The following is a 14,364-nucleotide window of genomic DNA, read 5'->3' on the forward strand; positions in this document are numbered from 1 at the left end:
AGTGTCACGTTTCAAGGGGATTATAATGTATACCAGTTTATAATACAAGACTAGAAAGTCCACAGCATCCTGGTTGTTTTGATTAGCTTATTTGACAGTTATGTAGACAAATTGTATGAAATTTTGCTTGAAAAATAGTCAGGGATATTATCAGCTTGTGATGAATCCGCCCCTAAATCTTTACTTTCATAAAGAGACAAAATATAGTATTCTTCTCTGCATATTTATGTTCGAGGCATTCTTCCTAAAATATCCCAGAAGGGGTATATTTGGGTCTGATACCTAATAGATAATCTTTAAAGCTTTATCTCATATCTTATTTATCACACTTTTATACAGAAAATTTTTGGTCAAATACCTTTAAATCGTTTACAATATAATATTTTAATTAGTGCTTATATGATTTTTCTCTCAGTAGAAAATTATTTCCTCAAAAAAATTATAATAATTATTTTGCATACTCTGGAAGCTTGAAGCTTACACCAAGGACCACGACATTTCTTTTCAAATTAGCTAGAACATTCGGTTATTGCTCATTAATGGAGTAACCGAAGGGCTCCCTTCGCCCCTCCCGAAATTACAAGCAGATGGCGGAATCGTAATGATTCCAAATTTCATTTTAATTCAAACGAATTAACGAGTTTTGATCGAGAAAACTTTGCGAATTTGTCCGAAATACTTCTTTGGATTTGTTTAATTGTATAATGGATAAATCTTAAATTGCAATTGGTATGAAAAATTCGATTATAAGGGTGCCTTGCCACCAGAGATGTCCTACGCAGATAATATGATTTGAAAATTTATTAACTATGCTGTGAAACTATAATATGACCGCTTCCACTGATAGATACTATATTCTGATTAACTGATTTATTATTAAAAATATTGGACCTAAAAAAAACTACTATATCATGTTTATATAATACGAAAAATATTGACGAACTAGAAATAAGCAGAATGACCAGAAAACTAAGAACACTCCCAGTTTATCACCGCTTCTCACCAAATGATGAATCAACTAGAAATTTTCACAAGTCTCACCTTCCTGCGACCCAAATTAATTAAGCAAGCATTAGGAAGCTCTTAAGAACTAAGCCTGATCGATCAAAGCCCGTGACGTCACCATGATTGGTACAGATGGTACCTTTGGGACCATTAGGGACGTCCCTGAGCGATTTTAATTGGCCTAATATGTCTTTCGGTTCCTTGTTACCAACTATCAATTGTTTAGGTTTACTGTTTTGGTTTTTGAATTCACCAATTATTGTATATAAGTTAAACCTACATTATTTATATGATAATAATAGTTATTTTGTAAAATCAAATTGTAAAACTGACATGATTTAAAAGAGCAACTATGGAGTTTAAAACCTTTGGCTTTCACCTCGTGACCGTGTGGTAATAAAGTACGCTAATGAGGAGTATGATATCTATATCAAATGTGACACCTGAGCAGTTATTTTTATATGAAGGAGTATGAGACATTCAGACATTTTCACATAACCATGACGATTGTGAAATAACGATTTGGGTACGATTAACAAAATTCCTATTAAAGGTGTGAACACTTGAAGAGAATTATTAAAAAAATGGATAGACCTCAAAATGAGGTTAGATATCAAAAACCTTCAACAACGTCCATCCATATTTTGATTTCTCCAATCATAAATCGCATACTATATCTGAAAGCCATAAAAAGCAAGCATTTGTCATTCTGAGGACACTACAATTATGGCGAGGCTTCGATAAGTCATATTAATGTGGTATTTCACTTAAGGGCGGGGAACTCGTGAAGGGCTAATGGTCTCTTGCGATTTTGTACAGCGAATTTATCATTTATCGTGCTTTGGGTGGTCCTTGGTGGAGAGGGAATTATTTTATCTGTTGTTTTGCTTATCAGGATAAGTAGGATAGCATATTATACTCTTACTGATAAAACATAGAGCAGAAGCTGAAAGAAGCTGTCGATTCGATTAATTATGAGTTTACAAGTAGGATAGCATATTATAAACTTCTTACTATTAAAACATAATACTATGTTTTAATGCCTGACCATCTTCTTTTACTTTATAAAGCTCAGATACGGCCACACATGGAGTACTGCTCACATCTCTGGGCTGGTGCCCCGATTTACCAACTCCTTCCACTTGATCGTGTACAACGTAGAGCAGTTAGAATGATTGGCGACCCAAGACTTAGCGATCGACTTGACCCTCTTGCTTTGCGAAGGGACATTGCCTCGCTGTGTGTCTTCTATCGCATATACCATGGGGAGTGTTCAAATGAGCTATTCGAGCTCATACCTGCTGCGGAATTCCATCACCGCACCGCCCGCCATAAAGCCAACTTCCATGCACATCATTTGGACCGCTGGCGAACGAGTACCGTACGCTTCTCGCGACACTTTTTTCCACGTACCACCACCCTGTGGAACAGTCTACCAAGTTCGGTATTTCCGCACATGTATGACTTAGACTTATTTAAAAAGAGAGCCTACACCCACCTTCGAAAGTCGGTAACAGCCTCACAAAGGTAACTTTGTGAGTGCTCATGGGCGGTGGTGATCACCTCACTAGGTGACCCATCTGCTCCGTTACCCGCTCTATTATATCAAAAAAAAAAAAAAAAAAACTAAAGACGTACCAAAACGCCGTTCATTGAATCCAGCCAAACCGGAAGGGGTGTCTAATGGATCGGGAGATATGAAACTCAATACATGAGATACGCGAGGCGCTCGTCCGAAAAAATAAACAGCGATAAATGTTTTCAGAAAAAAGTGTTTCTTGCGAATGTTAATACTTCTGAGTTTGGAAGAAATAGGTAAAAAGTATGGGAATAAATTTTGAAACAGTAGGATAAGGGAGATTCGACATAAAAAATTCTGTATTTACGTAATATTCCAAAAACTTCAGAATCTAGATTTTGGCAGAGTTTTGTATGCATGATTAGTTTACCGTAGTTTTTGTTTCTATTATAGGTGTCTATTTATATTATTTTATTCCATAAGCACATAGAGCCAATCAATCAATTAAATCAGTGACTAATAAGATATAGGTATCATTTTCTGTGTGTAGTTAGTTAGTTTTTATATAATCAAACTTTTCTCTATTTCACATAAACGATGTAAAAGAAATACACTCCAGTAATTTTAAACATTGAAAATCCGTTAAATCATTGATCGCAAATAAGTTTAAATCATCAATATTATGCATGAATTAACACAACACTATACACTTTCCACATAACATTAGCATAGTAATACTCATTCCAATACAGCGGAATAGTCTAAAATTTCTATCGAACTGATGAAATTTCTACAGCACGCTATCACGTATCCAATCCGAAGCTTGCAGAAGCGAAGTGCATCCAATGTTCAGAATACAAAGTACTCCATAAGTACTAAGTATATTACTTGGTACTGATATCTATAGAACGGATGTTATGCGTAATTAATAATTTATAGATATGAATAATCTCGTGAGAAATATGTTAAGTTAAAATTATTAATCTGCACCTATATATTATTATAAAGCTGAAGAGTTTGTTTGTTTGTTTGAAAGCGCTAATCTCAGGAACTTCTGGACCGATTTGAAAATGATTTCGGTGTTAGATAGCCCATTTATCGAGGAAGGCTGTAGGCTATATATCATCACGCTAAGACAAACCGCGGAGCGCAGCTATTTCTAAATATTCTTTTGGTAAAACTACTAGATGTTACCGGCGGCTTTGCTAGCGTGATCAAAGGAAATTCCCATAGGATTGAAGCTTCATAGCCTACATCATGACGCCTTACTCTATCCTATCCTATCCTATCCTATCTGAGGCTCTACAGCCGCGAGTGGGCCTTGGCCTGGTCCAGTACTTTCCTCCAGACCCCGCGATCCCTTGCCCGGGATCTCCAATTCTTTACACCGATCGCTTCCAAGTCCTGTTCCACACCATCTAACCAACGGAGCTTTGGTCTTCCTCGATTTCTACGTCCATCTGGTTTTCCATCGAGCAGACGCAGAGGCCTTACTCTAACCTACTTAATCTTTCTCTATTCTCTATCTAGCTCTACTTAATCAAACAATAAAATACACTCGTTCGAATCGTTGCCTACATAAAACTTTTCGCATTTATTATTACAGTATATTTAGGTAATATACTGTAATAATAATAAGCAATATTTCTTTGCCCTTAGTAAAACTAAAAAAAAAAAAACTTTAGATTTGTATTGATCAATTAAAAAAGTTCTTTACTAAGTAAATACTAGTAATACTTATTCTATTTCTACGAAATACTGAAACTAATATTGTAAATAACAATATTTCGATCACTAGAAACCCGATAACATGAAATAATTATGTTAACTTAGTAAATAAATTTACAAGCTATTTATTAGAAAATACTGACTTATGTAACCAAGCCTGAGCATGATATTTCTACAAAAGAGACGATTCCAACGATACCACACACACAAACAAAGCAAATGTAACTCTATTAGTGCAATCATTAAAAATACCAAAAGCAATTATTCTGAACAACATCACAATCAGAGAAAGAATTCGAATAATCTAGAAATTTCCAATGCAATATTCCAAACAATGGCTAATATCTAGTCAAATTGTTGGCAAAGTTACCCCAAACTAATCGTAAATGAGTTGGAACTCTCTATAATACACCCTCAAAACTACAGCATATTGAAACTGTAACAAGACTTCGACTATCGACACTCAAACAGATTAAAACACAACACATAACTACGAGACAAACACAATGGAGTTTTAACTCTATCCACTTAGCATAGAGTTGAAAATTATTTAAAAGGATTATGGTTAAACGACGTTTTGAAATAAAAGGGTTTTGCAAACTTGGTCAAGACCGTATAGCTTAATTCTCGTTTTATTATACACAACACCTGAGATGGCTCTATCGAAATTTGATTAAGGGCTTTTCACACTGGGTATATTTCCCTTTTCAGTGTATTGAAATGCTTTGTATTCTAATTTTTCAGTACTTATTTATTTTAATGATTTACGTTTGCATTCACGGTCCCGGGTTTCACGGTCCCGACGGTCCCGGGTTCGATCCCCGGTCAGGGCAAATATTTGTGTGATGAACTCAATTATTTATTCTTGGGACTGGGTGTTATTATCTATATATATATTTATTAAATATTATATTTATCGTCGCCTAGTACCCACAACACAAGCCTTAATTGAGTTTACTGTGGGACTAGGTCGATTTGTGTAATAATGTCCTATAATATTTATTATTTTATTTATAGAAATTGAACCCAAACACTCACATCATTATTATTTAATCATAATTATAAATACTAATTCATAAAACCCTTAATATTTAACCTTATTTATAACTCCAAAAACCTTATTCCTAAATGGCAATATCATCCAGGCAATGTATATTAATTAAAAATTAAAAAGCATATTATTATCGACATAACTCAGAGGCGTTAATAAGAATTTACCGTTGCAGTTCATTTATCTCAGCAAACAGATGCAATAAGCCATTATTTGGCTTTAGGGTTCCACAAAAAAGGAACAATTAAAAAGTATTAATATCATTTAAATATTTTATAATTCTTTTAAGCGAGTTTGGTTTAATCACCAACTTTAATGTAGGTACTTACTGATTTGCATCGTTAAAAAAATTTAAAAACTATGTATAAATTTTATTAAAAATATCAATGTATTAAGAAAATAATATGAGAAGAATTGGACTGCTCATACCTTTAATAACTTTCATAGAAACAAGATTAATTTTCCGTTTGTTATCATTTAGCTCAAGAACTGTTGGACCGATTTAGAAAAAATTAGCACTACATAGCTATAATACAGTCTGAATTTAATGTTCGTTTTATTTCAGGTCATCTCATACAAACACGGGAAAAGAGGCTAGTTAAAAATAAATTCACTAGGATTCCTATCATTACATTTAAAGTCGATTATAAACCAACACACGCTTTACTGTCTGTATCGAAGTGATACAGTTATAATTATAAATACACACAGATACTGTATTTATTTTATTTATTTTTATTACTCACTCGGCCGGAAATCGTTTTTATAATAAACATAATAATATGTTTTCGTTTAAAATGATATTTTAATAGTTAACACTTTATGTGTATTTAGTTAAATAAACCGTTTTAACACTTTCCAGTATTTTCAGATTTTAAAACATAGTTTTACCTTTGAATATATTATTGTATTGTAGAGTTTATTTTGTTCGTGGTATTAAATTTTTATATAGGACTAGCGGTCCGCCCCGGCTTCGCCCGTGGTACATATTAACGTTTTCTCTACATAAGAACCATCCTCGTACTTCAAGGAATATAATAAAAAAAGAATTATCGAAATCGGTTCAGCCGTTCTCGAGTTATGGAATTACAACGAAAAGTGGCATTGATTTTTATATATTAGACTAGCGGTCCGCCCCGGCTTCGCCCGTGGTACATATTAACGTTTTCTCTACATAAGAACCATCCTCGTACTTCAAGGAATATAATAAAAAAAGAATTATCGAAATCGGTTCAGCCGTTCTCGAGTTATGGAATTACAACGAAAAGTGGCATTGATTTTTATATATTAGAAGATTTAAAATTTCATTTAACTTAGAAGAGTTCAACTTTGTAGAAATAATAGTAAACTTTGCAGGGAATATTATTTCGATAATATTTTACTTTTTCGATAATCTTTTATTTTAAATTAATAAGAATACACGTCTTAAGGATCTAAAGTTTTTTTTACTCAAGGCTTTACGCGTAACCATTTCTTATATGTATAGCCTACTGAAAAAAAAAAATTTAGGTACTTATTTGCCCTTTTTTGCATTCTTAAACCTTTTCGTATTATAAAGATAAACTGAATCACACATAGGTTACTTTTTCGTGAAAACAAAGGTAAATATAAGTAATATAGGATAGAAATTATGCATACAATTGTGAATAAAGAGGCTATTTGGCTCATTTTATTGATTGTGTAACGTTTTTTATGATATTTATGTCACATTTATTATTGTCAATGTTTTAGTTGAAATATTCTTAAATTTTTTATTTACTGAATTCGTTGCATCGTTATTTCTATAGCTCGTGTTATTCCGGTACATAATCACTGTCCAGTATCATCCAAATCCGTTTCGTGTATTCGCTTGAAAGAGGAACAAACATACATCACGTACACGTTTATAATATTAGCAAGAAGATACCCATTCCAGGTCAGTTTAAACGCAAACTAAAATGCAGTGAGGTGTAATTTAACAGCTGCACTGATAACATCAGATAGCCCATAATGAACAGCTTCCGACATTTCTCCACGCGTGATACGTGCTCGGAATTGATAATTAAACACTTAAGGTGCACGATTATTTAAAATATAAGCCCAGTAATACTGGGACAAGGAATTAATTGGTAGTGCTATGGCTTGACAAATTAGAAATGCCTAGGCATGTATCACTTGTATAAAACAAAGTCGCTTTCTCTGTCCCTGTGTATGCTTAAATGTTTAAAACTAAGCAACGGATTATACGTTTTTTAATAGATAAAGTGATTCAAGAGCAAGATTTTAGTATATAAATTATTAGGTTTTAAACAAAGCGGGCAAAACCGCGGGTGGAAAACTAGTATTGTATAAGAGACAGAAATTAACTTGATTCAGTCTCGATTCTCAAGCAACAGCAAACAAGCAAACAGAACTATAATATTCAAATAGTCAGCTCCCATTGTTGAATCACTAGGGGATCACTGAATTAAACACTCACAAAACTTGTAAAAAACCAAACTATATTTCATACACCAGTAAAAATACTTATTAAAAATTAAAAACATTTCTATAGCGAGAATTAATACGCGAGTGAATACACCTAGCGTCATCTGTTGGTCGAACATTGTAACTTTAACCTATGATTAAGTAAACATTCCGCCCACCGAGGACTTGTCCTCTTAATCAACATAAATACAATAATACTTATAAGTGAACAAAGTATACAAAAAAAGAAGTTACGACCTTTAACACTACTACATAGCAAGCTAACTACATACTCAAAACAAAATAAGCAATGAAAATATTTTTGTATTGCTGCTACAGGCAAAAAAAATTTACATTTATAAATTCGTAACTCTGTCAACAAGTATGCGTTGAACAATACATTCTCTGTGAATAGATATCTATTACTCTATACAAAACAAAAGTAAAAATAATAAAAAACGAAACTAACTTCTCCACATTACTTAATGTATAACAAAAAAACCTATTAGACCTGCACAGATCTGCCGCCCACCGTGAAAGAACTTGGATACAAAAAAAATCATTTAGGCAATACACAAACTTTACTTAAAGCGCGTTTAAAGAGACCGTTCTTACATTTCACAGTTACTACACGAGTGATTTTATTTCACAATAAAAAAAAGACAATTTTACCTAATGCCCATTTACAAGGCGGCAGCTGTTCATCTCTTAAAACAACAATATCGCCTATGTTTGGTTCAGGAGTTTTAGTGGTCCATTTTTGACGATGGGCCATCGTTATTAAATATTCTTTGGACCATCTTGTCCAAAATTCATTAACCATTTTCTGTACTGTTTTCCACCTTTCTAGATGAGATATGTTTTGGACAAGATGATTTTCATCTGGAATATTAATGAGCGGTTCTCCGACTAGAAAATGACCTGGTGTCAGGGGTAGGGGATCGTCCGGATTATTATTAAGTAAAGTAATAGGACGTGAGTTTAAGCAAGCTTCGATTTGGTGAAGTACAGTAGTAAGTTCTTCGTAGGTTAACGTACTATCACCTATCACCTTACGTAAATGTGTTTTAACGCATCGCACCCCTGCCTCCCACAATCCACCAAAATTTGGCGAATATGGAGGTATGTAATGCCACGTCGTAGATTCGTAAGACAACAAATCCACTAATTCATTGGGATTTTCTTTACGTGCCTCCCGTAACATGCTTTGCAAGAGTTTGTCCGCTCCTACAAAATTGGTAGCATTGTCGCTATATAAATCCTGGCAGTGACCTCGCCTTGATGTAAATCTTCGGAATGCAGCTATAAATCCTTTTGCACTCAAATCAGAAACTGCTTCCAAATGAATAGCTCGGGTCACCATGCACACGAAAATACAATTAATGTACCCTTTGTAGGCTTTGGAACCACGACCTGGAGAGAAACGCATTAATATAGGGCCAGCGTAATCCACTCCGGTAGATCTAAACGGTTTGCTCGGATTTAATCGAACATCTGGGAGTTCACCCATTATTTGCGTTTTCTGAGCTTTAGAATGACGTAAACATGTGATACAGCTTCTATAGAAATTTTTGACACGATCTCGTGCTCGTAGAATCCAATATTTTGCTCTAATAATATTTAGCATGAGTTGAGGGCCTCCATGGAGAGTACGACTATGAGTATCTGAAATTATTAGTGTAGCTAAATGACTTCTTCCGGGAATAATAATAGGATGTTGTTTGATTCTTCCACCAACTCTCACAATGCCTTTTTCGTCCAAAAAAGGTGTGAGTTTGTGAAGAACGCTTTTCTTTGTAACGTAGCCTTTGGATGATAGATGTTTTATATCTTCAGCAAATTCATGTTGTTGAACTTGTTTGATACACATAAATAAAGCCTCGTTCAATTCATTAGATGTTAAATACTTCGGTAATTTAGCCTTTCCTCTATTAAAAATTCTACGACACCATGCCATGACTCTCAACATTTTAAACAATGACGAAAATCTAATCCACTCAAAATCTTCTTCCTTCTGATGTTGAACACAAAATGATTTAGTATTTCTTTCTTCTTCTGTATCTGGTATAATCGGTTGATCGATATCAATTGTAGAATTACACAACCAGTCAGGACCCTTCCACCAAAGTGAGTAATTCTTTAATTCTGTAGATTTAAGACCACGAGAGGCGCAGTCCGCTGGATTCGATTCCGAAGGTACATGTCCCCACTGATTATATTCCAAAATGGTAAGTATAATTGATACTCTATTGCTCACAAATGTAGCCCAACGAGATGAAGGACCTTTCAACCATGCAAGGACTACAGTTGAATCCGTCCAAGCGTAAGTATTTTCTTTAACTATACCCATGACTTGAGCGACCTCAGACACGAGTTTAGCTGCAAGTGTCGCACCGCAGAGCTCTAATCGTGGAATCGATATTTCTTTGTCGATGGGTGCAACTTTAGTCTTCGCTGTGATTAAGGTAACATGCACAGATTTGTCAAGTTTATTAACAACTCGTAGATAAATTGCTGCTGCATATGCAGCTTTAGAAGCATCCGAAAATGCGTGTAGCTCCATATCACAATCTTTGCTTGTATGAAGCCAGCGCGGAATCACGATATTCTTCAGATCATTCAACTCTTTCCTGAAATTATTCCATTCTATCAATAGGTCTTCTGTTAAATTTGCATCCCAATCTAATCCTGCTTTCCATACCTTCTGTATAAATATCTTTGCTTTAACTACTACCGGTGCTATCCAACCTATCGGATCATATAATCGAGCTATATCAGATAATATTCGGCGCTTCGTTACAGGATGTTGACCATCTGGTAAATTAATTGTATATTCGAAATTATCAGTCTCTCTGTTCCAAGATAATCCGAGAACTTTAAATTGATTATCTGATTTGATGCGTACGAAATCATCACTCATTTTATCTTTACCAATTTTACTTAGAAAGTTGGTGTCATTGCTACTCCACTTTTGCATTTGAAAACCACCAGACTTCATTAGACTATTCATTTCGTCGTATATGTGTAAAGCTTCATCTAGATTTTCGCATCCGGTCATTAAGTCGTCGATATAAAAATCACGCTGAGTAATTTCCGATGCAGTAGGGAACCTGAGCTGCTCTTGTTTTGCTAATGTCTGTAATGTCTTAACTGCTAAATAAGGAGCACAAGCAGTCCCAAAAGTTAAGGTCAATAATTTATAATGCTTAATTGGTTGATTCGAGTCATTTCTCCACACGATCCTTTGAAAGTTGGTATCTTCGTCTTTAACCAATATCTGTCGATACATCTTAACCAAATCTCCTATGATACATACCCGATGAGTTCTCCACCTCATGAGCAGATGTCTCAAATCTTGCTGTAGTTTAGGACCTATGTGCAGATCGTCGTTTAAAGATACATCATTGACACCTTTCGATGATGCATTAAATACGACTCTCACCTTAGTAGTGTCCTTTTCCTTCCTTACTACAGCGTGATGAGGTAAATAAACTGCCTTTGGGTTATCGATATCTGTCTCTTCAATTTCTATCATATGATTTAGTTCCAAATATTCACATAAAACTTTTCGGTAATCTTCGTATAATTCTAAATTTTGTTTAAGTCTTCTTTCTAACGCTTTCAATTTTCTTACTGCTATGTCTTTTGAATTTCCATACATGCATTGAGGATCGTCACTAGTGAATGGTAACTTAACTATAAATCTTCCGTCTGAATTTCTCGTAGTTGTTGCGTCATATAACTCTTCACATTTTATTTCACTTGGCGATAATTTTCTTTCTATACTGTCTGGTTCTGCTTCCATTTCAAAAAACTTCTTTAAAAGCTCGTCGCTTCTTTCTTGAACATGCATAGTTATACTTCTATTTGTTAATCTTTCTGAACTTTGTGGAAGCTTACCTGATAAAATCCATCCTAACGTAGTTTCTTGCGCTACTAGACCCTGTGAATTTTTAAGCACACCATTAAGCAAGATTTCACTGTAAATATCCGCTCCTAAAAGAACGTCTATTTTACCTGGAATATTATAACTTGGGTCAGCCAATGTAAGATTATGTACATCTGGCCAACTGGGCGTATGCAATCTATGAGATGGAATATGAGTAGTCAACGAACTTAAAACGTGAGCATTTACTTGGATTGTGGTAGACGGGTTGTGATACGATTCAATGAATAATGAGACCATGTATTTACTCCTAGCTAAACCCTCACCAAGACCTGACACCAAACCATTTATGGGAATGCGTGGAAGTCCAAGTAATTGTACAGTCTTTTCAGAAATGAACGATGCTTGTGAGCCTTGATCAAGCAACGCTCTCACTATATGTTTAACACCATTTCTAGAATACGCTTTGATTATGGCTGTGGCGAGAACCACATCGTGACTAGTTTCTCTAGTTGTATGGGCTGAGACATGAATTTCAGTTGACAATGGAACGGGGTTCACTTTCGAAAAATGGGCTGAAATCTTCGTCTCAGTTGATGAGTTTGATGGGGATGATCTGTCTTGGTTCTGTGAGTGCTGATTATGCGTAAGATTCTCTTGCGCATTATCCCTTTCGCGATGAAGCAGCGAATGATGTCGCCTTCCACATTTTTTGCAACACGTTGAATGGCGGCATTTCTTAACAGTGTGGGTAGATGATAGGCAATTGAAACACAATCTTTTATCTTCTACTGTGCTCTGACGGGCATTCACTGGCTGCTGGAGAAAGCTTTTACAGCTGTATATAAAATGTGGCCCTTCGCACAATGCACAAATGTTGTCAACAGATTCTTTACGTTGAATGGAACTGTGAAAAGATTTATGTTTAACGACGGGAGTAGCCTGCTGAGACTTTGGTGTATGCTTCACAGCTTCAAATTTTTCCAAAGTTCTAAACCTTGTCTCCAAGAAGGATAAAAGTTGTGTCCAGGTAGCCAATTCCTCTGGATTCAATTGGCTGTCATGATTCTCCCATAATCTGTGAGTCTCCGCATCCAACCGAGTAACAACAAAATATACAATAAATGTATCCCAATTATCTGTTTTAATTTTCATATTGTAAAGTGACGTTAAACAAGATGATGTAGTATCAATTAAACTCTTCAATCCTGTTGAAATCTCATGTGTTATCTTCTTTTGTGAAAAAAGCCTTTTCATAACAGTATTAACATTATATTTCTTATTGTCATAACGTTTCACCAATTGTTTCCAGGCTTCCAAATAATTTTGATCCGTTGTAGCATAATTATTCAAATAAGTTGCAGCTTCTCCGGTTAAACTGGATTTCAAATAATGAAATTTTTCAACATTGCTCAAAGATGCATTATTCTGAACAATAGAAATGTGCATGTCATGAAACGCTTGCCAATCTTCATACTTTCCACTGAATGTTTGTAGCTGTATGGTGGGAAGTTTCACTTCTTCTTTAGTTACACTTACACTAGAAATATTATTATTGCTTTTAGGTACAGTTGCACAGGCATCTTTTAAGACACATTTAAACGTTGTGTAGAATTCCTCAAATTCTTCATATAAATCATCCGAGAAGTACTTAGTCTTAGGCTTTTCCGCTGCAGATATTGAAGCAATAATCTTCCGATGACCAGCTTTAAATTCTCTCCATAAGTCTTCCAAATTCTCTAAACGAGTCTCAATGTATGATGGTTTAATTCTTTCCTTTGGTGACTTCCGGAAGTTCAGTTCCGCCTTCTTTAATTTCTCAAAAAGGTCATATTGAATTGACATATGTGCTTCCATATTTGTCTAAAATGCAATCTTCTATGTGACAAGTAAAAGTATAAGAAATTTTCTAAGTTCAAAATAAACTCGACGAAAAAATTCTAAGTCCTTGACAGAAACTCCATGAAAAATTCTAAGTCCTTGACATGAACTCGAAAAATTCTAAGTCCCAAGCACAGTCATCAAAATTTTTCTAAGTGTCCATAAAATTATTGCAAAATTTTCTAAGTGTCGGATCACTGCAAAATTTACTAAGTCCAGAAAATATTCTAAGTGTTTGAAGAAATGTTCGTAAATTTTCTAAGTGTTAAATCACTGCAAATTATTCTAAGTCCACAAATTAACTTTAACGAAAATTCTAAGTGTTTGAGATTTGTTAATTTTTTCTAAGTCCTAACTTCACTTCACTTTACTTTTACCAAGTCCAATTCCGGGGTTTCGGCACCAATGTTGAATCACTAGGGGATCACTGAATTAAACACTCACAAAACTTGTAAAAAACCAAACTATATTTCATACACCAGTAAAAATACTTATTAAAAATTAAAAACATTTCTATAGCGAGAATTAATACGCGAGTGAATACACCTAGCGTCATCTGTTGGTCGAACATTGTAACTTTAACCTATGATTAAGTAAACACCCATGAATAGTCCTTCAAAATGCTCATTACAAGATCCTCTATCTTTGATCTCGACGATTCCTAAAGCCTCAAGCCTGTTTCAACCAAAAACACTTTTTTAAAGGCTTACTGCGGAAAGAGTTATTCGGGAAACTCCCTATGCGTTCCATTGAAGGGACTTAGTAAGGAAAAAATCGGGTCTTCGCCTTTATTTTCGAGCGCTTTCAAACGCTGAAAGGGGTTGTCAATATTTTGAGCGGGATGAATGG

The 14,364-nt window shown here is 34.8% G+C and overlaps 2 protein-coding genes across 2 annotated transcripts; both read right to left on the minus strand.

Annotated features, from left to right (window-relative positions):
- Positions 1-1,061: 1,061 nt before the first annotated feature.
- On the minus strand, positions 1,062-11,037 carry LOC123699926. Its single transcript, XM_045646974.1, has 3 exons — positions 8,800-11,037; positions 2,304-2,425; positions 1,062-1,236 (listed from the first exon to the last, which is right to left on the minus strand). The coding sequence occupies exons 1-3, from the start codon at positions 11,035-11,037 to the stop codon at positions 1,062-1,064; spliced, it is 2,535 nt and encodes an 844-aa protein (XP_045502930.1).
- Positions 11,038-11,096: 59 nt separating this feature from the next.
- LOC123699927 lies at positions 11,097-13,491 on the minus strand. Its single transcript, XM_045646975.1, has 2 exons — positions 11,191-13,491; positions 11,097-11,120 (listed from the first exon to the last, which is right to left on the minus strand). The coding sequence occupies exons 1-2, from the start codon at positions 13,489-13,491 to the stop codon at positions 11,097-11,099; spliced, it is 2,325 nt and encodes a 774-aa protein (XP_045502931.1).
- Positions 13,492-14,364: the final 873 nt, after the last annotated feature.

The sequence above is a fragment of the Colias croceus genome, chromosome 18 (genome assembly GCF_905220415.1).
Source record: "Colias croceus chromosome 18, ilColCroc2.1".
Classification (NCBI taxonomy): domain Eukaryota; kingdom Metazoa; phylum Arthropoda; class Insecta; order Lepidoptera; family Pieridae; genus Colias; species Colias croceus.

Excerpts from the sequence above, each read along its gene's own strand:
- LOC123699927 (XM_045646975.1), bottom strand. The coding sequence starts at position 13,491 with ATGGAAGCACATATGTCAATTCAATATGACCTTTTTGAGAAATTAAAG. Across the intron at positions 11,121-11,190 it reads AGGAAAAGGACACTACTAAG|GTCCTAAACTACAGCAAGAT; the intron begins GTGAGAGTCGTA and ends ATCTGCACATAG.
- LOC123699926 (XM_045646974.1), bottom strand. The coding sequence starts at position 11,037 with ATGTATCGACAGATATTGGTTAAAGACGAAGATACCAACTTTCAAAGG. Across the intron at positions 2,426-8,799 it reads TTAAAACACATTTACGTAAG|GGTGGTGGTACGTGGAAAAA; the intron begins GTGATAGGTGAT and ends ACTGTTCCACAG. Across the intron at positions 1,237-2,303 it reads GTGATGGAATTCCGCAGCAG|TAAACCTAAACAATTGATAG; the intron begins GTATGAGCTCGA and ends AAACCAAAACAG.